A 21,984-nucleotide genomic window follows, 5' to 3' on the forward strand; every position below is an offset into this window, starting at 1 on the left:
AATAGTTCTAATTGCAAACGGAAACATAAACCACGTGAACCAAGGTCTCTCTATATGCTGCTACTTGCTTATGACCTAACATCATTAGCAAAAATAGCTGCATAGAGAAACACAGCAGAAAACCTTCCTCTCTGAAAATGCATGCTATTGTGTAAGGCCTGATGTTGTTTAAGGTACTGAGCACATGCCCAGTTCAGAAATGCTGATGAGCACATGCTTAACTTTAGGCAGATGAATAGTCCTTGCAGAATTGAATCCTTAAAAATATTAACAAAACTATATGATTTACTTATCATATATGGAGTCTTACCATGAGAGTTGATTGCTTCTTAAAAGATTTCTTGGGATTTTTAACAAGGCTGACCCACAAGACATACTTTTTGACAAATAAAACATGTGCATGTGACAGAGTTACGTATGTTAATTTTCGACACTTCAAAAACATTGATCTTAAAATTCTACAGTAGCTTTGTATGTGAATTGCTAACACTGATATACTTCAGTGTATGGAAGCAAAACACTGATATCATTATTGTTTAACTCCATGCAATATTTCTAAAAATGTCAAAACAGCTTACTTAAGAATAGCTATATGAACTATTATCTACTGCAATGTAAAATCAAAATGTTGAGAAGTGATACTGAAAGCAGTTGTCTTTATTTTCCCTTTTTTTAAGTAGGATAAACAAAACAGACTGTGCAACTTTACACAATTGTGCAATTTTACACATCTTACACACTCCATTTGCATTCCATTTGAGTAGTTTGGTTACAGCCAAAGCCAATTATGTACATAGCCAAAAAGAGTGACTGAAAGCAGTGGCGCTATTCCGTTTTTTCTTCTTCTTTTGTTTTCATAAAAAACTCTGGCTTGTTGACACACCTGTAAGCCAACAGCTGGGGAAGAATCCCATACATTATGTTCAGTATCAGGAAAAACTGTTTTGCCTCTTCAGGGACTCTGTAGATGTAAGGAGTTCGAGCATGAAGAGAAGCACCAATATGGGAAAACTGAGCCTGTGGTGTGTATATAACATATATATTAAAAAAGGGTAAAATTGATGTATATTTTGGAAAGACAGCATAATCTGCACTCCTGCATCTCCAGTGACATTTTCCAAGCCAACCCTTTTATTCCTGAATTACCTGTCACACTTTTGCACAGCAGTAAAAAAATACAGTCTGAACTACAGTCATTCATAGCTTGATGTAACACCATGTGTAGGATTTCATCCTTGGCTAATGGATGATAATTCATGCAACAGGGTCCCTGATTCTTCCCCAGGGAAATGGCCAGGGAAGCGTGCATCAGTGCAGAGCCCTGCACTCCTCAGCCTCAGCACAGCAGTGGGGGTAGGACTCGCACCCACCTATCTGGAATGTTGTGTTTGGCATCAACAGGGAGCAGACAGGCAGTCACTCTAAATAAAGTTAGAAAATAAAAACTTGGAAGCTACATTAAAAAAAAAAATCTTAGACTCAGTCTTGCAGCTACTAATCCCAGAACTCCTGATGGTTTCAGAAAACTTCTGCAAAATTTGGCCTCTGGGCTAGGAGCAGGCAGTTCTGAAGTATAGGTTAAGTTTACAGTGAAGGTTATACGCAAAGAGAAGCTTGCTGAGCTGAAGCATATTTTTAGCATAAACAAACATTTAAAGATAGAAGCATCAGAATAGTTGCTGTCTTTTGTCTCCATCTGTTACCTGCTATTTCAAGCAACAGCTCGTTCACATTAACTATCGTGTGTCCAATTTTAGTTAGTTTGCAGTGGATGGGGAACTCTGAGAAGATAAACATCAATTTGATCTGAAGCAGAGCAGGAAAAAAGGACAGCAGAATTTTAGTAATACAGTGGAGTGCGCTATGGCCAAATCATGTTCATTGTTCTGGCTTCAGCAGGAGTTATTTAGACTCACAAAGAACACAATTCAGTTCATGGTTAGCAAAGTAGTAAGTGAAATACAGTGCAGGTGTCTTAACATGCACCCCTCAAGCAAGCGGTTAGGCTGAGACCATACATGAAAACAGAAAAAGAAATTGGTTTTTAGGAGGCTCTAAACACCTCCACTTAAAAAGGAGATCTGATCTAGCAAACCTGAGTTAGGAAACAGAGTAATCAAAGAAATCAAATACAAACACACTTCAGCAGAGTGCCACTTAGCATGTTTCTGTAAATAGCTATTACTCAGTAAACAGATGTGCAGGGGCACGTTAGCAGCAGCATTTTTATATCAGCCTAATAAGTCAGCTTGTCCCTTGCAGCCCATTTGTTCTCACCTGGTTCAGAGCCTTAGGTGCCTGTGTGGTCTTGCTTAGATACCTGCTACCTTTCCTTACCTTGGGAGCCATCTCGGAGCAGGCAGCCTATGGTATTTGAGGTAATGCTTTCCCAAGGAGTTAGACAGCCACCAGCTGGCTTAGAGTAGGAGGTTTGGGGCTGCCTAATGTTTATGTAGGTACTAACAGCCTCCCTGTAGTCCTTTAGGGCCTCTTCTGGGGTGAACAAGATACTTTCTGTAGAGAAGTACATAGCCGGGTTACAAGGCCCTACTGGCTCTGAGCATGGCCAGCAGCACTTTGGACCAAGGTCACAAGCCCTGTCAGAAAGTGCTGTAAGTGACTGTGGTTCTGGGAGAATCATCTTCATCTTGGACCCAGAATTCCCAAAGCCTCCTATGTGGCTTTCAGATCTAGGCCATATTGTGTGGTTTCTTTCCTACAGCAAGAGCCAAGGAGCATTAGTGAGTTTCCAGCATTATAAAAACCTGAAACATTTGACTGTTACCTTTTGTTCTATTTGCAGTCCAGATGGAGTCTCACTGGCTAATGAGGCACTATGTGGAGAAGCTACTGTTTATTAGACTTGTTTATCTGTATAACACCTTGCCTTTTTTCTTCCGTTATCAGGGAGGATCTCCAGGTGTGTTCAAGTCACCACAGTGATTTGTTGTTTGTTTTTTGTTAATTTGATTTACCTCCATGAAAACTGTGTTATGCCTCTAATCTCATGTGTTCCCTCATTTCCTTTCCATGAACTTGGCTTCTGCAATCTCTTTCTTTTTTTTTTTTTTTTTTTTTTTTGGGGGGGGGGGGGAGGGTGGGTATTAAATCATTTGCTAGTAGCCCAATCCAGTTCTTGTTTCAAGTACCAGACAGACTCCCACCAGATCCATAGCTCCAAGCAGTAAGGACTGTTAGTCATTTGCAATGGGCTGGTATTAGGTAAGTGAGAGCAGTTTAAGCTATTCCTTGGTGCTTTCTTTCAGTGGAGAATTTTGAGGATCAAAAACCCAAACCTTGGCTGAAAATTTAACCAAATAAGTTGTTTTGGATAAACTTCTAATATAGCCTTCTCTCTCTAACATACAGCCTTTTTTTAATCTCGAAGCCTTGGCCAGTCTGCCGATCAGGCCATTCCACAACAACTGCAAGAGGCCTGGTGCTGGACATGGCACTGTTCAGCTTAACAACTGCAATTTGCATATGCCTGGTACTAATTTAGCTTGTTGTCTGTATGAAATAGTTTGGGTTTAGATTTTACCATATTCTGGCTGTAGATTGCTCATAGGCAGTACTTGGAGTATTTGCTGGCCTGCAATCAAGAAAGCACTCCAGTTAGGGAAAGAGGAGGGCCTGAAAAAAGGTTTGAAGTCTTCCTTCACCCTGTGTGCACGTGTGCCCTTGCTCGTTCTCTAAAACCTACTAAAATCAAAGATTGTAAGAGATTTCAGAGCGGTTTGGCCCAGGTCTCATCAGCCTAAGGAAGGCCATGAGAGAGAGCAGGGAGGGGGCAACCTGGAGACATCTCTGTTCCTTCGGTTTAGTTCCCTTGTAGATAAGAGGCTATGCTGCAGTTCTACACTGCAGAAACTAGCCACCAGAAATTGCAGGATTAAGTAAAACACTTGGCTGGAGAAAGAGAGAAAAACATTCTATACTTCAGTTAGAGAATGGGGAAGGGAAATGGACTATGGGGAGTCGGTGAAATGGAAAGGGTAGTGTGTAGGGGCATGGCTCAAGAGGTTGGAACTCTTCATCTCTTCTCCCATAATTCACTTGCACAGGTGAACACCAATTTATCAAGTTCACAGAGGCGAACCAAACCCTTTTGTATAATCAAAGTTCCTGTACTTTAGTCCTGTGACATTTAAAGAGCTGTTCCTGGAGCTTCAGAAAGCCCAAACAGAGGGTCCCACCCTGTTTTGGAGTCTGAATGTCAGTAACAGAATAATTCAAGTTGAGGTGTATGTAATTTGGAAAAAAAGCCAAGTATTAAAAGGTATATTTCTTTGCCATGAAAGGCTATGCACTTTCAGGCATTCTTTTCTTTGTTTAGATGCATCACATGGCATTTTGTGACTTGTATTTGCAAAAAGTGCGTATTTCATAATGACAGAAGTAAAAATAATTTAAAAAATCCTAACAGTGTTGGTTCCCATGGGGCAATGCCTCTGGTTTCCATCTTTAGTTCTACCTTTTTCAGGCCTTTGTTCATAACAGAAAACAAAACATGTTTCAGTAACTATGTATGTTTAATTAAAATTACAAGTGTTTTAACTTGAGAAAAGTGTAGACAAAGCTGGAAGTAGTGTTTTGTGACTCAAAATGGCCTAAAAAATCTAAAAGTGAGCCCTCAATTCATCATAAGTCACACTCCTGTTTTCTTCGTGAGTTGCTCACAATGGAACAAGTCAAATCAATTAAGTCATTTTCAGTTGTGAAATTTCTGAAGTTCACTCTGCAGTGCATTCAAGTATTGGAAAATGCCTTTGTGATATTTAACTCAAAACTTTAAAGTTTTTTTTTTTTTTAAGATGTGTTTTCTTTCAATCAGGAAAATATTGGGGGAGTGCAATAACATTTCATTCTTTTAGTCAGTTAATTCTTGTCAACCCACAGAGTTTTTGCTTGTGCCCAAGACAAACTTCAAACAGTAAAAAGGGAAATATGTGAGCATTAGCTTTGGATTACCAATAGCTTTCCCCCTCCTTGTCTAACTTATAAATCAGCATTATCCTGAAACCAAACCACAAGGTACAACAGAGGATATATTATATATATATTTTTTTAGGCTTCAGCAATAAAATGTTGCATATCTTAATCATACGGATACAAGATATGAAATGCCATTTAAAAAACAAAATGAATGTTTGTTATAGGAAACACTTGTGGGTTTTCTGTTTTTTAAAAAAGTTCCAATCTGGGAGTGTGAGCACTTTGGTAACTTTGCAAGGTTTTGATAGCATGTTTTGACTTGGCTTACTTTTCCCTGTGCTAAATAATCTTTGAAGGAGTGGTTTCTTTCCTGACTGCCTGGGGAATTCATGAAACCTGAGTAATCTGTCAGTAGAGAGAGGTTCCTGACGCTGGGTTGCCTACTTTAGCTAGCTTGTGCTTTTTTTAGATTAGATTTGGGCCAAACAGTTGTATAAAGTTTATGATACCTTTCGAGCATCTAAAACTCTCCATTAATATGTTTGCCAGATTCCATTCTGATAGTTTGGTGATTCAAGATTCTATATAAGCTATTAAAAAGTCATCTCATTCTCTGTGGTAGTTGCTCACAAACAGAAAATAAACTGTCACTCCCCCATCCTTACTGGACAGTTAAACTGGATTGTAGTTGGTATCTGTGATTGTTATCTCTGGCATGGGGAACAAAGTGCTGGTCTGTGTTTGTCTAATAGCGGTACTCAAATTACACTTATTGCTGTGTCCCTATGTTCTCATTATTGTTACAGGATTATATATGTATTTTTCTGCATTGTCTAGATGTTCAGAGCACATTTCATTTGCTACACGCAGTACAAATCAATTATTTGTCACCATCTCAAATGTCATATGTTTATCTGTATGATATGAGAGGCAATTCACTAGTTCTCATTGACTTTTTTGTCTCAGTCTTCTCATAATCATCAGCAACAACTAGTAATGAACTATCTTCACTTACTTAAGAGAAGCAAAACAGAATGAGTTACAAAAGCATGATCTTTGGTAGGCCTTTGGGAACGTGAGCATGTCTTAGCGTTATTGGGATGTGTGGTCTGGGAGGCTCCCACTGCTATACCAACATCATCAACCGATGTTTTCTATTTTAGGTGACTAGTCAGTACTCTTTCCATTTAGTTTTTTCAAACTAGGTAGTTTGTCAACATATATTATGGAAATAATTTTTTTTTTAACATGGTCCACTGTTACAGCTCTGAAACAGGCTTCCTTCATGGCTTCAGCTAAAGAATGCATGGTGCTTAATAAGGTTTAAATGAGCCCAATAAAAATATTCTGTAGAAGGGGAAAAGAACAGTCTACCAAAGCAAGAGTGCAGCCATTAGAGACATGTAATAAGCTTGATGCTCCACTTCCTTAAATTAGTTCTTTACAGATATAAAAAAAATGATCTGAGTTACAATGGCATAAAACTAGCATGATAACGGTAAAGCACTGGGCCCCTTATTCATTCTGTAGTTCTCTATGTATTTGCCAGCAATTAAAGAGTGAACATTTTACAAGAAATACCTGAGCTAGTCCTCCAGCATGTATAAGGGTTAAATCGGGCATCCAGGAACAACCAGGCACCAGTAGGCCATATAGTGCAATCACATAATATGGCACAGAGTAGAACATGTATGCCAGCATCTGCATTTTAAACAGAAACATTAGTTGCTTTGCAATACAAGGGAGATGCATTTAAAAATTAGACAGCTGCTGACTGAGGAACTGAGACTATTCAAAACTACACTCCTTGGAGCAATGATTCCCAGGCCTTTTTGCAGCTACAACTTCCTTGAGAAGAGTTGTGCACCTGGATGTTGTTAACTGATCTGGCTCCCCTATGGCCTCAACTAATACTGATGTCTGTTGTCTTTTTGTCCCACCCAAATCCCTTTCATCCCAGGACATGTCCTGCCATCTCCTACCCCTTTCCATCTGTGAGGCCATGCCACTAAACCTGGCTTAACCGAACTCGCTGTCCAACATAATACGTGTCCATTTCTAAAGCTCCATAGCACTCCCAGCTCTGGAGTGTGAGATACACTCAAGCCACCCCTATTCCCACCAAGAACAGGTCCACCAGGGCCTTCTGGGTTCTGCACTTTGTCTCCTCAGTGAATTCTGTTACCACTTGTGGCACTGCCCCCATACAGCAGCAAGATTTGCAAAAGAGTGGCAACCTTGCAAATACTAAGAAACCTAAATCAAATCACTCCCTCCTCTGCAATGCTCATGTAAACAGGTCTTGTTTTTTTTTTTTTGTTTTTTGTTTTTTTTAATCATTTTTAATGGAGTGTGTCACTGAAGACAGAAGTATAAAGTGAGCTTAAGGAATCTAGTCCTATTGCACCCCTTTTTGCTTCATTATTCCAGACTGAAAGTCTGCTTTGCCCTTCTAAAGAAGGGTAATGATTTAAAAAAAAAAAAAAAAAAAAAAAAAAGGATTTATTTCATGGAATATATTAAAGGAAGCCTGAGCACTTAGGATGTGTAACTCTAGGTAACTGATTTGAATCCAAGTTCGGTTTATCACTGTGAAGAGCTGATACCCTGTAATGGTTGTTTAGTAGAATATGTGAAATACAGTTTAACTTGCCATGAACAAATACTTCCCTCATTGATTGTGTTGGCTGTAAACACCCATGGCTTCATCTTTGTGCCAGTTAAGAAATCACTTTATAACACTGTATGCTCCACAGTCAGTGCTTTACCTGAAGCTTAGGATAGGCAGCAGGATCTTTTATATAAGGCTCGTGAAGTTGGATATATAGCCGGCAGAGTTCAGCAGGGCAATCCAGAGCAATCTAAGAAGAATTTTTAAAACTTCCTGTGAACAAGCAATTTGTTCTAAAATGAGCTAACCTGATACCTTTTATTAGCCCTAAAGATTCAGTAGTTGTCTGCAGTACTGCTACCCAAAGGGCTTGCTCAAAATCTGTTGGAAAGGTGGTCCATTTGATCACCAGTAAAGGCTGAAACAGTCTCCTCTCAGTTCCTGCTCAAAGGGCTCGCAAGGAAATGCTAACAGCCTACTTGAAAGATTTTCACTGGAAGAGAATAGTCAGTTGACTGTGTTGTAGCAGAAGTATAATCATTATTGATTTGTTCTGACAACCTGGCTTTGATCCTAACAAATGAGCTTTCCAATGGAAAAGTGCTCAGACAGTGGAAACTTCAGGTTAAGCACCCATTTTCAGGATAGCAAGCTATGTATGTAGTCTGAGTTGCGCTACGGCAAAGTAGCAGTGGAGAGCAATGCAGATTTCAAAGACAGGTGTTACAAAAAAGTGTTTAAAGGCAGGTTTAAAAGTGGTGGCAAAAATGAGAGATTATTGGATTTTACACTCCTGTACAGAGAACAAAATTACCAATAAGCATGAAGAGCACCCAGTTCCTCCATAAGTGTATTTACATAGTAGCCCTTAGAAATCTTACCACAAAAAATACAGTTCTAAAATGAGTTAGCAATCTGTGTCAATAGCTATCACGGTAAGTATTTCTAGCAAGGCATTGTTAATGCCTAAGTTAGCAATAAAGCTGGACAGTATGTTTTGCACAACTTAACTTCATGTGTATTTGTTGTGTGGCTTTGAAGAAAAATACAAAGATTTACAAGCAATGGGTAATCCTCCTTTTTCTTTTCCAACATAGGCATCCAAGAAGGAGGTCTGGGTCTGCTTTTAATGGATTACTCTTGATTAACCATTTCACTGAGTCGTGGTTATTGCAGCTTACACAGAGATGTTCAGCTGATCTCTGTACGCAGGAGTAAGGCCAATGAAGCAGTCCCTGCTTTGGTAGAGGAAATGCATAAGGAAATGACCACATGCTCCCCCCCCTCCCCCAAATCAACAAAAAATTTCTCCGAGAAATGAAGAAGTGGGATTGCAGAATCAAGTTAGATGGTAGAGCATGAGATAACCCTTCCCACAGCAAAATTATAGACAAAACAGGTGATTAACCTGCAGCAGTGGTGCTCTGGTGTATCATGATCTATAAGAAATGAAGCAGTCTACAATAAGTTAGAAGCAAAAAAAGTAAAATATTTTTGAGAGGCAATTTTTCAGAGAAACAGAAAGCAAAAAATGAAACATTAATGTGAGCAGCAGAACCACAAAAGGACTATCTGCACTGAGTAAACAATGTTGCTATGGATACCTTTCATCACCTGTTACTTGCATTATTCTAGACAGGACCAGATCTCCAAATCAAGCAAGCAGGCAGCTGTCTAAGATGCCTAAACATTTGAGGACTGTTCACTTAATGTTATGCAATTTCCATTTTGCCTAAGGCAGCCAATGCTTTAAAGCTGACAAAAAACTAGGTTTACCTATTCCTGGATTCACCTACTTCAACAAGCATTTTCAATACTGTTTAATTCCCTCAAAAATTTTGAATTTATCATCAGCTATGCTTAAAAAACAGACATAAAAATAAAAAAAAATCAGCTGTTGCTAAGTAGAAACAATGTGTATAAATTCAGGTAACTTAGATAAAACCTGGGTTTTTTTCATTTCTGCTTTATCTCAGACAGTGTAAATTAGTTTGGTTTGGTTTCCTATATGAGTTTAACTACATATCTCTGTTTAGAAAGACATGAATATAGATTAAATTTACTTGGCTTGCCTCCACGTTTTTAGGCATAAATGTAAAACACTAGCCCAACAAAAAACATTTTAGGTCATGTTGATCTACACTTGGGATGCTATTTACTCTTGCTATTGTGTATATAGTTTCTTTTGAAAAACATAATTTACACAGAAAAAATGGAGAAGCAAAGCAACAGTAATTATAATCATAAATAATCAATGTGTCCTTTATATGCCTAAGGCCTGCTCCAACCCTGAAAAGTGAAGAATTTCCCGTGACTGAAATGTACATACTTTTTTACACAGGCACTATGACATCTCTTTTAGAAAAAAGAAATTTAAAAGTTTAAATGAAAATCTGAGGCCAAAATATTAAAATACCTTCAACTTACCATGCCCCTAAATATGCAAAAACCCGTTGCTAAAATGAGGTATGCAGCTAAGATTAAATCTACTGGTCGTCTTAAGAGTCCTTTCCTCTGGACTTCCTGAACCACCTGCAATATAGAATCTGTTTAGTAGCACATCCCAAATGACATGCATTTAACTCCAAGTCAGTCCCTGCCATAAGGGTCAAGTGGTAAAACATGAAAGAAGCAGGTAGTTCTCAGTTATGTTACCCTATTTCTCCATTGATTTCAGAGACAGAAAGATACCACATCTAAAAATGTGACTTAGGACTCTTCTGTAGGACACTATCAAGAATATTAATCTGAATAAAGTCTAGAAATGTATGGATCCAAAAAAAGCCATTTTAATATAGATTAGTTTACTTTCAAAGCAGGCTAAATCAAATTAATACTATTTTAACTCTGAGTTCACACAAGGCTTAAAAAGAGCATAACTAATTTCATTTAAAGTTGCATCTATTATTAATTTGAATTAATTCATGTTCCTGAATGTCCCTCTGTAGAAAACCTCTGGATAGGTAGGTTTATTTGTCTCAAACATTCGAAGTAGGGTCTAATACACTTTATAAGGACTGTTGGGAGGAACAGTGAAATGAGGGTTCATCTCATTCTTGACAGTGAGTGGACTGGTTTTCAGCAGGCTGTGACACGGTTTGAAATTAATGGAATATCACTCGCACAGGGATAAAAGGATAGCTTTTCTGTGGCCATTCAAGATTGCTGAGTTCAGTGAGCAAATAATAAATCATCATATATAGCACGAGTATATAATGAAAGGTATATGTGTACCCAGCATGTGGAAAACTCACTTTTAATTCTTTTATTACTGTCTTGTATGGATTCCTCTGAGAGCTGGACACCAAAGTACTGGATCTGATCTGTTCTGTGCCTCCTTTCCCCAGCTACAAAATAGGATTCTCCCCAGTACCATGCATGCAGATGTGAAGTGTTCAGACTCTATGGTAACAAAGGCCATATAGATACCTAAGATAGAAGAGCAACCAAAAAAGATCTCTTTGCCTACATGGTAAAACTTACAGGAACCATGGAAATAATTCTGGGTACACTTTCAGCACTGTGTATTCATGGCCAAAATTATATGCACATCAGAGTATCTTTCTGCAGTTTATAGGGAAAACTTCCCCATTTATATGTGTTACTCATTTCCTCTTCCTTTTTATTAGCCATGTGTTGGCACGCACACAGCAAAAACAAAGACCTGATTTCCTTCCTGTTATATAGTTATGGTATTGTCTCCAAAAGCACTGAACAAAAATTAGGATGTAGAGGCATAATTAGAAGCACTCACAATCAAGATACTCAAAGTTACTGAAATGGGAGAACAAATCTTGCAAGCACAATTCCTGAGTAAGAACTACACAATCTGAATTGTAGCTTAACACAAATAAGGCCATTTTATACCCACAGGCCATCCCTTTCATCAAGCTATTTATTTTTTTAAAAGGTTATGTTTTGGAAAGAGTTCTATGCCACATCCTTTTTGTTTTTCATACTAGAACAATAGGTCTGTTTTGGCAGTATGGTAATTATGACCTGAACCTGTGTTACTTCACAGTATTTGAAATACGAGCGTAGGAATATTTATAGTATTACCTGCACAAAAAATTATATCCTAATATTTATTCCTAAGAAAGACAAAGCCTTCATATGGCTGCTGAGTTACAAGTAATTTTCAGATGTGGACTATCTAAAAATAATGAAAAGTTCACAGGTTGATATATTTTGTCTCTACTCTGTCTAATTATTAAGCTTACATATGTATCACTCCTTCTTTTCAACAAGTGTAATATATGGCTGTACCTATTTAATGTGCCCACCAAGCTACAGCATAACTTTGTACTTAGAGGTTTTAGAGACAAAGCCAATATAACAGTGGAAACAAACTTTGCTGTAAAATGAGTCTGTTAAATTGCAGGGTACAGAAAACTAACACCTTTTTTCTCTCTGTGTCCACCTACACAAACAAAATGAAAACACAAAACTTAAAAAAGCAGAAGGATCAAGAATTTAAAAGATAACGTGTCCTGAAAGCAGCACTTCACTGGCAGAGCTCAGCTACTGAGTAAATTTCTGTTTCCCTTCTTTTAACACAGCAAAATCCACACCAATACATGCTGAAATGAATTACATATTAAGTATACTAGCAGAGCAGACATAACCTGCTACGGGTTTCCCATTTATTGAAAAAAACATGGAACTCTGCACAAATTTTGCCAATCCTGCTGTTCCTTTTGTGTAGCAAGGAAGTGTATAGGCATAGTTAGCATTTTCTGTCATTTCCCAAGGAAAAGCTCTTTTCTATAACTTCTCAGAGGCTCCTTCCATGATCAGTTTTAAGGATTAGGAATAATCTTGTATGCTATCCACAGAAGTCAGTCCCTGCAGAATTCAGATGTAAATCTGAATTTATGGGTATTAATTTTGTTAATGAATTTGAAATTACTGTAAAACTGTTTCCTTAGCTACTATACTTGTACATAAGTCTACTGGGCTTTGTGAAATACTGTAGTACAGTTTGGTTTGATTCTAAAGGAGGGCATAACTCCATCCCTTTCCCATGCACCCTCCTCTATCAGAAAATAGCCAAAACTTGACTATCTCCTCCCTCTTCAGTGTTTTTTCTAACTGATTTATAATAAAATTATAGCCATGGATAGCTTAGCCAGCAGAATATACCTTGCTTCTGATGTTTTCATGTAAGTATTTGTGTATATACTTGCACTATAACATTTAAAAGAATTACTACATTTTCTTGCTTTACAAAAAAGGATTCACTAAGAAGTGCAATGTTAAATTTTCAGATTACCAGCTTTTTATTCACTGTCTTTTTGAAATACAATTAAAAAGTAAGTTTTTCCAAAATACATGCCAAAGTAAAATATCGAACCTAGGTAAATGGTTTAGCTCCTCAATAGCACAGGAGACATGGCTATATTTCAGCAAATGAGCAGTCCGTAACATATCTTCTGTAATAGCAATTTCTGTAGTGTTCCCGATACTAGGCGAGCAAACGGAAACCTTCACCCATCCTCCATGCAAAGAATGTTCTCACTAATACATATGGTAAACAGATGCCATCACTACCTTTAACTACGCTTAATATCTCTACCCTAATGACTCTAAAGAATGTATATTCTGGCCCAGAATTATGGACTCCCTGATGTAAATGAGCTCAAGTTTCCTTGCGATGGGACATGTGGTTTCCTAAAGGCCTCTACAGGATGGTATAAGAGGGTTTGGCAGCTGATGTTTCCCCTAATTTGCCTTTCATAGGAATTTGCCCTAAAAATGATGATTCAGTAGCGGTTCTTCAAACTTCAGGAGATATGAGCATCTGTCTATAGCGCTATTTCCTACTTAAGGATAACGGATGGATGGCTGAATGGCATCTTTCATACATTTCTGGGAAAATTTGTCAGTGCATCATCTGCTGTTATTCTATGCCGCAGAATATGCCCCGGCACACTGACTGCCTATTAGCTGCAGAATAGGTGCTATCTCCTACCATCTGTGTCTGTTTTCAGCTATAGAATGGACCTGACTGAGACTCAGGGGCTCTTGTGATGCAAAAATATTAATCGATTATATTACTGGCAACTGATACGGTGTGCTGTGGCAATAAACTGGCTTGCTTATGGCAACAAAGCGTTAAGTATCTGTTCTGTGCTTTGTACTGCAGGGTTTGGGGAGCTTTTTTGGTAAAAAAGTGCATTAACTATTGCTACCTTTTTTAATTGCTCAGTTAGCAATCACAATACAGCCCAACCATTAAATTCAAAGACAAAGGCCTATGCAGTTTGTAAGGAAATACTGTATTTACAGATAAACATATTTTTGGACAAGTAGAAAGTGTTTAAACAATTTTCATATCAATTAATATGCTAATATCTTACCTCTAAAATCTAATATTGTGAAATCCATGTTTCAAAAAGAAATGACTAAATTACATGAAAGCTGTAAATCATCTGAAGAAGAATACTTTTCTGCAGAGCTTATATAAGGATTTTCTGGTGCTTTATGAAGCTGGAATGTACCACTGTTTCCATTTTACAGCTAAGAAATTGAAAAAATCAGAAACTGAATAAATAGAGAGGAGCAGGACAATAACATCTATAAATCTGAGTCCTTTACTCTAAACTTGAGATACTTTTGCTTTTTCTTTAACCAACCTTAATGAATTTTCTTACAGTATGGATATTTTTACAGTGTCTACACAACCTGGCAGCCATTGTCATAACAGTGAACAGTTGTAACACATTCCACTCTCACTGAGGGACCTATAAAACTCAGTAGGAACAGTAAGCACATTTTAGTCTTCGTAACACTAGCCAAGACTTAAATGCAATAATATTACCTTGACTGGAGTATCATGAGTCACTGAAGGTTGATTATAGATTCGGAACCCAGCCCATATGGGAAGGCAAATGTATGGTACACTTAAGAAAAAAGCAGGACACATTCTTGTTCCGTATTTTCCTATTAAAAAATAATCATAAGATACATGAAGAATCTGTAAACTGTGTTGCAGTGTAGTTAAAAAAATACCCTATGGAACATCAAACCTGAAGCAGTTATAGTAACAAATATAAAACATTAGGAATGGCTGTTAAACCAACATGCAAATCTTGTTGAAAATCGTATGTTTAACAGTGGTAGAGCCACAGGTGAGAAAGAACCTATCACAGAGGGTGACATTTTAGAAATTAGATTGTTTTTGAGGGGTCAGGAAACCACCTCAGTCACTCTATACTAGATAACTTTGTAGGATGGAAGAACTCTGAAATCTCTTAATGAAATGTGCTTCAAATAGAGGGATCATTAAAAAATGGAAAAAAGGAACTGATCTATTTCGTAAAGATCTGATACTACATTTGGTTTCCAAAGTCCTGATTTCTCCTACAGGCCTGTACTAATACTTAAGGACAAAATACAAATTCAGAGATCTATCCTCAGCCAGGGTAAATCAGGTAAAATGGGGCCTTTTACACTGGCTCCTCTGTGTCAAAATGGAAAACAAAAGGTATGCTGTAGAAAACAAGTTTCTTGGCTTTCCATAGAGGAAAGAGGCAGAGATACTGTCCCAGTAAGTCTGCTGGCTGCCTCTGCGGTGGGAGTGTGTACCTACAAAGGAGGGAGCTGGACTGGTTCCAGGCTGCACCATGAATATTTCTCCTCTCTCCTAAAAACCCAAGTTACACTGAGCTTTTTCAAAGCTGACCACGGGATCTGGACAGATAAACATTTATGTCAGTTGCATCCTGGTTAACTTCGCATCAACATAATTATTAACTTAAGCTTTGCTAATAAAAAACTCTTTAATTTGGTGGGGGAAAAAGCTCTTAAAGGACCACCTGCCAGTAAATACGTGATGTAAATTTTTTAATTACAATTCTTAACCTCCAGCAGCACAAGTATGCACTGATTTATCTTAGAAATCTAGGAATGTTAAATTTATTTTCAAAATAGAGTACATTTCAGATTTTACTTTTAAAAGTAATTTGGATGCCTTTTGTACACTGTTTGAAAGTCAGACTGTTAACTACATTAGTAATTTTTACGCATTATAAAATTTATAATTTTTAATGATAATAAGAGACAGTTATTGTCTCACTGCTTAAATTAAACCTCATTTGGATGAAAGCCTTATGGGTATAGCAAAATCCAATACTTTTTTTTTTCTTAAGAACAATACAAATCAAAAGGGCTTTTTTGCTAGTCTCCATCTTCCCTGTTTCAAATTTAAATTTTGAAATACTTGGCATCTGTTTTACTGATGTTCCTAAAATTCCTCTTTCATATTATTACAGAAAGGAACTAATATTGCAATAAAGTATACATAGCTTAATGCTGAATTTTGAAAATGTTTCACAGGGGAAAGTTAGTTATATAAATTATGTCCTTACCCACAATGTTTCCAGGCATAAAGACAATGATGCTCATGACAATTGAACCTAACCAGTAGAGGCCAATGGTTCTATAACTTTGTCTGTTTAAAAAAAAAAAGAAAAAAATTATTGCACCATCCGTAAAATCCCGCTACCCAAAATCATCCTCAAATATTCTACTGATTGCCATAATTGTACCTTAGGAGGTAAATGTTTTAAAATCTGTACCACAAGTCAACAGTGGAATCCTGCCTCCCAGCTGTGGACCTAGAGTAATCCTACATTCATGTATGAGGAGGTTATCGCATGAGCAGCATAGGATTTGTGCATTCTTAGTTATTTGCCATTATGTTTCTCTCACCTGAAGGCTGAGTGTGTGATTTTGCACAAGTCACCTGTTGTGCAAGACTATAAAATACATATGGTTTTTTTTTTCTTTCTGGTAGTGCTTCTGTTACCAAAAGGTACATTATCCTCTGGAATTTGAATGTAAGTACTTATTTTCTCAAATTCCTTCTGTAACATCAAAGAACATAAGAGCCTCTAGAAATAATCATCGTCTCTTAAACTGCACAATGCCTTCTAACACAGTTGAAAAAGAAAACATAATGCTGAGAAATATAGTTTTCCTACCATTAATATGTTATTTCAAAGAAGAGTATCACAAGGTTTTACTGTACATCCTCTTTAAGCTTTCCTTTTCTAAATAACATAAAGCATGTAGATGGGCTATGGACTGTGCCGCAGAGTGAAACAGAGGGAACACAACTTAATGTATTTGTTGCTCTTTATTCAACAGAGAGAAAGGATAACTTTGGTGGGGGTACAATTCCTGAAAGTAATGGAATTTTAATAGCATTGTTTTGGGCCAAGGCATGAAACAATCTGGAAAGAAAAATGTAAATACTACATAGAAAAGCCTTTTCTAAATTGTATGAGGAGGCAAGCAAATTAAACAGTACACAAATCCAAATGACTTACTCCCATGCAATAGCTGCCACCATCAAGAGATACATCAGATAATGAGCTGAGCCATCCCAATAGCAGATCACATGGCCATACGCTGTGTTCAGATATGGTTCACCCTAGAGAAAATTTATTTTAAAAAGTATACAGTGATTCAAGGAGGTGTCAGAAATGACCAATTAAGAAAGAATAACAGGAAACAATCTGAGGGCAGTAACTGATGTTCTTTCAGTCCAGGGATACACTTTTTGACTATCAGCAGACATGTTTCAGGACACAAACCTCACTTAGGTAGGACCAGGAATAATGAAATCGCTTACATATCCACAAAACTGGCTGCAAGACAGAAGGGAAAACTTCTTGTCCGCATGTGACTGTCAAATGTTCTGCTACATTATCAAAATATTAATTTTCTATATTCCAGTAATAAAAGCTAGGATCCTAAAGTTTAACAAATAAAGATATAATTAGCAACCTAGAATGGTATTGATTGAATATACTAATCATGATAATACTTAACCTTGTAGGGCCCAACCCATTTGACACTCCATGAAAGATTCATGGAATCTTTTCAATGACTTCAGTGACTTTCATATCGAGCTCTTACTGAGCTATTTTTGGTGGATGTTGATATTCAGCAGCCAGCAGATTCTGCTGACTGGGTATCTGGCAACATCATTTTTTAACTCTACTTTAATTCCTTTTATTATTAGAGTGATCAAGCAGAAGTAAAGAAAAATATTATTTTTCTTTCTTGGTAAAGTACATAGGTAATGCAGTACTCCTCCACTCCTGTGTGCTGAGCACCTGTGGAATTCTGCAAACCTATATACAGTCTATATAATTGCCATGGAAGTTAATACTGACCAGTATTACTTTAACTAAATGACATAATGTTGGAGCTTGAAAGGTGTGCTATTTTTTCAACAGGAGCCAGTGAAAACTTTGTCCTTAACAATAATGAAACATGTTAATGACCAAACTCAAGAAGATCCTTTGGACATGTAAGTGGCTACTTTTCTCTGACAAATACTAGTAAAGACTGTATTTAAATCTGTAAGCCAAATGATTGTTTACCTCTCTCAAGTAATGGGTCATGAATCCATCAATAATTCCATCCTGTTCCAGTCCAATTATAAGATTGACTACACTGGTAAAGGCAAATACAGCATAAACTGTAATTATAAAGGAAAATAAAAAATTACTGAACGTGAAAAGTCTTGGAATCACACAGTTAATTCACAGGCTGAAATATTCAGACACATAGAGATTAACATCTATCAAAGCAGATGTATCTACTTTAGAAGTCACAGATATCTAATGTACAACATGACTTTCTGCATGTAGCTTAGCACTTTTTAAGTATTAAAAAGTATTAAGTATTATGGGTGTTTAGCCCACCAGGTTCATTAGAAAGGTATTCTTAGGAATGTGAAATCCTGTACATTTCCCCATTAATCTCAGTGGAAAATCAGCATCTGCTGAAAGGGACTATGTAGCCCTTCAGAATGATCTTTGTCACACAAGGTACACAATCCTGAGTGTAATCAGCTTTTGGAAAGGGGAAAGGACGACAAAAAGGAAAAGGAGATGGAAATGTGACTTGCCATTTTTGAAAGTGAGCAATGAAAACTGTATTTGCCATTTAAGTCCACAGGAGACCTATCTGGCAAGGTAAAGAGTCACTCATTTGAGACGGGGATTTTATTTGTGGTAGATATATGGTATTTATTTCCTTTGACTTCAGTGTGAACTGAGAGTTCTCAGCATCACTGAGAACACTGGAGGACAAACACCTAGTAATCATAACAAAGATAGAGGGCAAATACAGGTAGTTTGTACTCTATATTGCCTATGGGTCCATGTTGTAAAATTTCCAGCTTAAGGGGCAAACTTGGGCTAGTTCAAGGCACAGCAATTAAGCAGTGTTTTTTCTTCTAAATTGTTGCTAGAATGTAATCTAAATCTAAGGTTTCCTTTCAAAACATAATCATCTCTCTTCTTTTACGGCAAAATATCAGTATAGAAGTGTTTGCCTGAGTCTGGAGGCAGTGCCAAGCAATAGCTGGGAAGATATGAGCTTTCTTCTGTATCACAAAGGTGTGTTAACACAGAAACCTAATGATAATGGGAGAATGAAGGAATTTGATCGTAAGACGAGAAACCAAGCCATGGAGGCCATTGATCCAAAAGATCCAAAAATTCCAGCTGAGTCCACTCGGGATGAGATATGCATGAGGAGTCTACTGCGTTGTCTAAGCCCTGCCACAAAGAGGATATTGATAGAGCAGGTATGATCATGTTTCAAACATCTTCACAGCCCAGCTTGACTGTTACTTTATTTCCGTTCTTTTCCAGTGGGAGATCTGGCTCAGGGAGAGGTTCAAAAGATGCATTACTTCTCCTCCTTCTCCCCTAGTCTTTACTTCCTTCTTGGCTTCTTCGCACCTCACAGGACTGAGTTCTGAAGCCATGCTTTTAATGTTCAATGTGTAATAACTGTCACATATTATACTTTTATATCAATGGATACACTCTGAATTCAGCTTCCTTGTTACCAATACATACCATAAAACAGTGGGTCTTTCGGTGGTTTTCTCTTGACAAGAACACGAGCCAACAGAGCAATAAAAGTCAGGACCAGTAATCCAGCTGCAACAATGGCCCAGGAACTGAAACAGTATTAAAAATAAAGAGAAATTAAAAGAAAGACAGAAGAAAAGACAGAAAGAATTCTGCTTTTTGGCTTTTCTTATCAGCTATCCTCACAGGAAGAGAGCACTTTTAAATGTGTATAGTCTTAAAGTAACTTTTAGTAATTAGAAAGGCTGCTTTTCAAGTCCATTGCGTAGTTTGTCATAGTATTCATTTTGTAGTTTTGCAGAATTTATGTGCCTGTCTTTTCACATGTGATCATCTAAAAAAAGAAAATACTAAAATAGCTAGATAAACATATCCAGAAATCTAGATTTGTCTGACTAAAATCAGTTTTCATACTGATATCAGCAAAAAGAAATGAAAATGCTGGAAAACTTTACAGGCCAATGAGAGGTGAAAGTCACAAACGGAGAGATTTCAAGGCCAAAAAGGTTCATGAGGGACTTTCAGTCTAACCTCAGCAATAAGTTATCTACTCAGGAAATTACGTATTTCGGAATAAAAGCATGTCAGTCTCATGAGCACCAATAATGGATCTAGATTTAATTTCCAGTTTCGGACTGACAGGAGCTGGAGGTGCTACCAAAGGCCTCTCAGGCCCTATAAGGAAGGATTGCTCAGGCTTTGGCAGTAATGGGATGGGCTCTGCAGAACAGACCTTTCCTCCGAAGATGGTGGCTGTAACGCCAGGGCATGTAAGACGGTGGTGGAGGAAAGTACAAAAATTTCTGACACGAAAGCAAGTTTGTCTCATTCCCCCACAAAAAGTGAGTTAAAAAAATGTTTGAAATTGGCTTTCCTCTCTAAATGGCTAAATTGCACTCTGTTCTCCTCAAGACTGAAATTCTGTCTCAGTTTGTCTGTCCTTGCTTTTGTGCCTATGTACAAGGAAAAAAAAGGGAGGAGGGATTAGGTAAACTCCAGAATCACAAGCTAAAAATATTTGGCACATGATTTTATACATAGCATGCACTCTGCGCCTCAGGAAAACAAATTAGGCACAAACAAATAATACTGATTTTGACAATTTCAGTCTTAGTGAAACTTAAAACTTTTAAAAACTTTGCAAGATGAAATATTTCAGCACACATACACACGTACTCCCCGAGCCATGATCAGCACTACTAGCTTCTTGATGTATTTTGTGATCTGAATCTCCTGCCAGCCTGTTTTCCCAGTGATGAATTTCGCCAGCAGCGGTACAGCTGCTAATGCTGCGGTGACTTTTCACTGCAGTTTATCAATTCGAAATACGTATTGGCAACGGATCAAGTCAGGCAGCCAGTGTTATTCAGCATTTCTCTAGCGGCGAGAAACAAAAAATTGTCCTCCAGGAAGAGGGAAACGAGGGGGGCACAGATGTAGCAAAGCCTTAAAAACGCGGAGCGAATCCTGAAGCGATGAAATTACGAAACGCTCCAGGCTGCGAGGTCACGAAACGCCGCGCGGACCCGTGAGCGCGCCGGCTTCTCCCGAGGAGCGGCAACGCGTTTACGGCGGGCTCCTGCTTTCTGAGGGGCCGGGGCGCGCTGGCACTGGGGGTTACGAAACCGGGCCGCGCGGAGGGCTGCGGCCGCCACCTCCGCCGATGCCTCCGCGCCGCGGCTGCAGCCAGAGCGGGGCGGGAGCCCGCACCGGGCTCTGAGGCGACCCCGACCCCGCCGCCGCCCTCCGGCTGCGCTAAAAATACCCGCTCGCTTCGCCTCGCGTCACCTCAGGCGGCGCGGCCCGCCCCGCCCCCCCGCCCGCCTCACCTGCCGCCGGCCGCCAGGCAGTTGAAGAGGTACGTGACGGGGATGGCGGTGAGCGAGAGCACGAAGACGCCGGTGGCCGCCGAGGCGCTCATGCCCGCGGCGAGAGGCGGCAGCCGCGTCCTCCGCTGCTCAGCGAGCGCCGCGCATTGCCCGAGGCGGCCGACGCCGCGGCCGGGGCCGGGCGCTTCACGCCCCTCGCCGCCACGCGCACACGCGCCCCCGCCCGGGCCGGCGCCCGCCGGGCTCTGCCCGCCGCCCCGCGACCGCCCCGCCGCCTCACGGCCCGCGCGGGCCGCCCCTTCCCTCCCTCCCTCCCTCCTGCCCGCCCCGGGGCGCGCGCGGCGGGCGGGGAGGGGGCACCGGGCCGCGGCACGGACAGGAGCAGGGGGGCGGCGGCGGCGGGGCGGGGGAGCTGCCGCGGCAGCCGGGCAGCGCCGGGAGGCGCGGCGGCGGCGGCGGCGGCGGCGGGCGGCGTGTCCGCTGTGCGAGCGGCCCCGCGGGGCGGCCGGCAGCTAACGGCCCCGGGCAGCGCGGGGCGGCGGCCGCGCGCGGGGTGTCTCGTCTGAGCGACCCGCGCCGGTGAGGGGCAGTAACGGAGGAGAGCTGCGCCGGCCTCCCCGCTGCAGCAGCGCCTGTGGTAGCTCTGTAAGGAGAGGTTGTGCGCTTCTGGCGTTAGGATCTAGCTGCACTTTAGAAGTGTTTTAATGAT

The 21,984-nt window shown here is 39.6% G+C and overlaps 1 protein-coding gene across 4 annotated transcripts; it reads right to left on the reverse strand.

Annotated features, from left to right (window-relative positions):
* Positions 1–639: 639 nt before the first annotated feature.
* Positions 640–21,564, reverse strand: TM6SF1 (transmembrane 6 superfamily member 1). Of its 4 annotated transcripts, none has more exons than XM_026121263.2 (10): positions 21,276–21,561; positions 19,432–19,535; positions 17,941–18,038; positions 16,879–16,982; positions 15,916–15,998; positions 14,367–14,488; positions 9,974–10,078; positions 7,704–7,796; positions 6,517–6,636; positions 640–1,017 (listed from the first exon to the last, which is right to left on the reverse strand). In XM_026121263.2, exons 1-10 carry the CDS (start codon positions 21,365–21,367, stop codon positions 826–828), a joined length of 1,113 nt encoding a protein of 370 aa, XP_025977048.2. In that variant the 5' UTR covers positions 21,368–21,561; the 3' UTR covers positions 640–825. The 4 variants fall into 4 exon arrangements, with proteins under 4 accessions (XP_025977048.2, XP_064373370.1, XP_064373372.1 ...); XM_064517302.1 differs by having other exon boundaries at positions 868–961; positions 21,276–21,563; XM_064517301.1 differs by having other exon boundaries at positions 868–1,421; positions 21,276–21,563.
* Between the last annotated feature and the right edge of the window lie 420 nt (positions 21,565–21,984).

Source organism: Dromaius novaehollandiae, chromosome 10 (genome assembly GCF_036370855.1).
Source record: "Dromaius novaehollandiae isolate bDroNov1 chromosome 10, bDroNov1.hap1, whole genome shotgun sequence".
NCBI classification, from domain to species: domain Eukaryota; kingdom Metazoa; phylum Chordata; class Aves; order Casuariiformes; family Dromaiidae; genus Dromaius; species Dromaius novaehollandiae.

Excerpts from the sequence above, each read along its gene's own strand:
- TM6SF1 (XM_026121263.2), bottom strand. The coding sequence starts at position 21,367 with ATGAGCGCCTCGGCGGCCACCGGCGTCTTCGTGCTCTCGCTCACCGCC. Across the intron at positions 18,039-19,431 it reads GAAAGACCCACTGTTTTATG|TTTATGCTGTATTTGCCTTT; the intron begins GTATGTATTGGT and ends TTATAATTACAG. Across the intron at positions 10,079-14,366 it reads CTCATGATACTCCAGTCAAG|GTGGTTCAGGAAGTCCAGAG; the intron begins GTAATATTATTG and ends TCTATATTGCAG.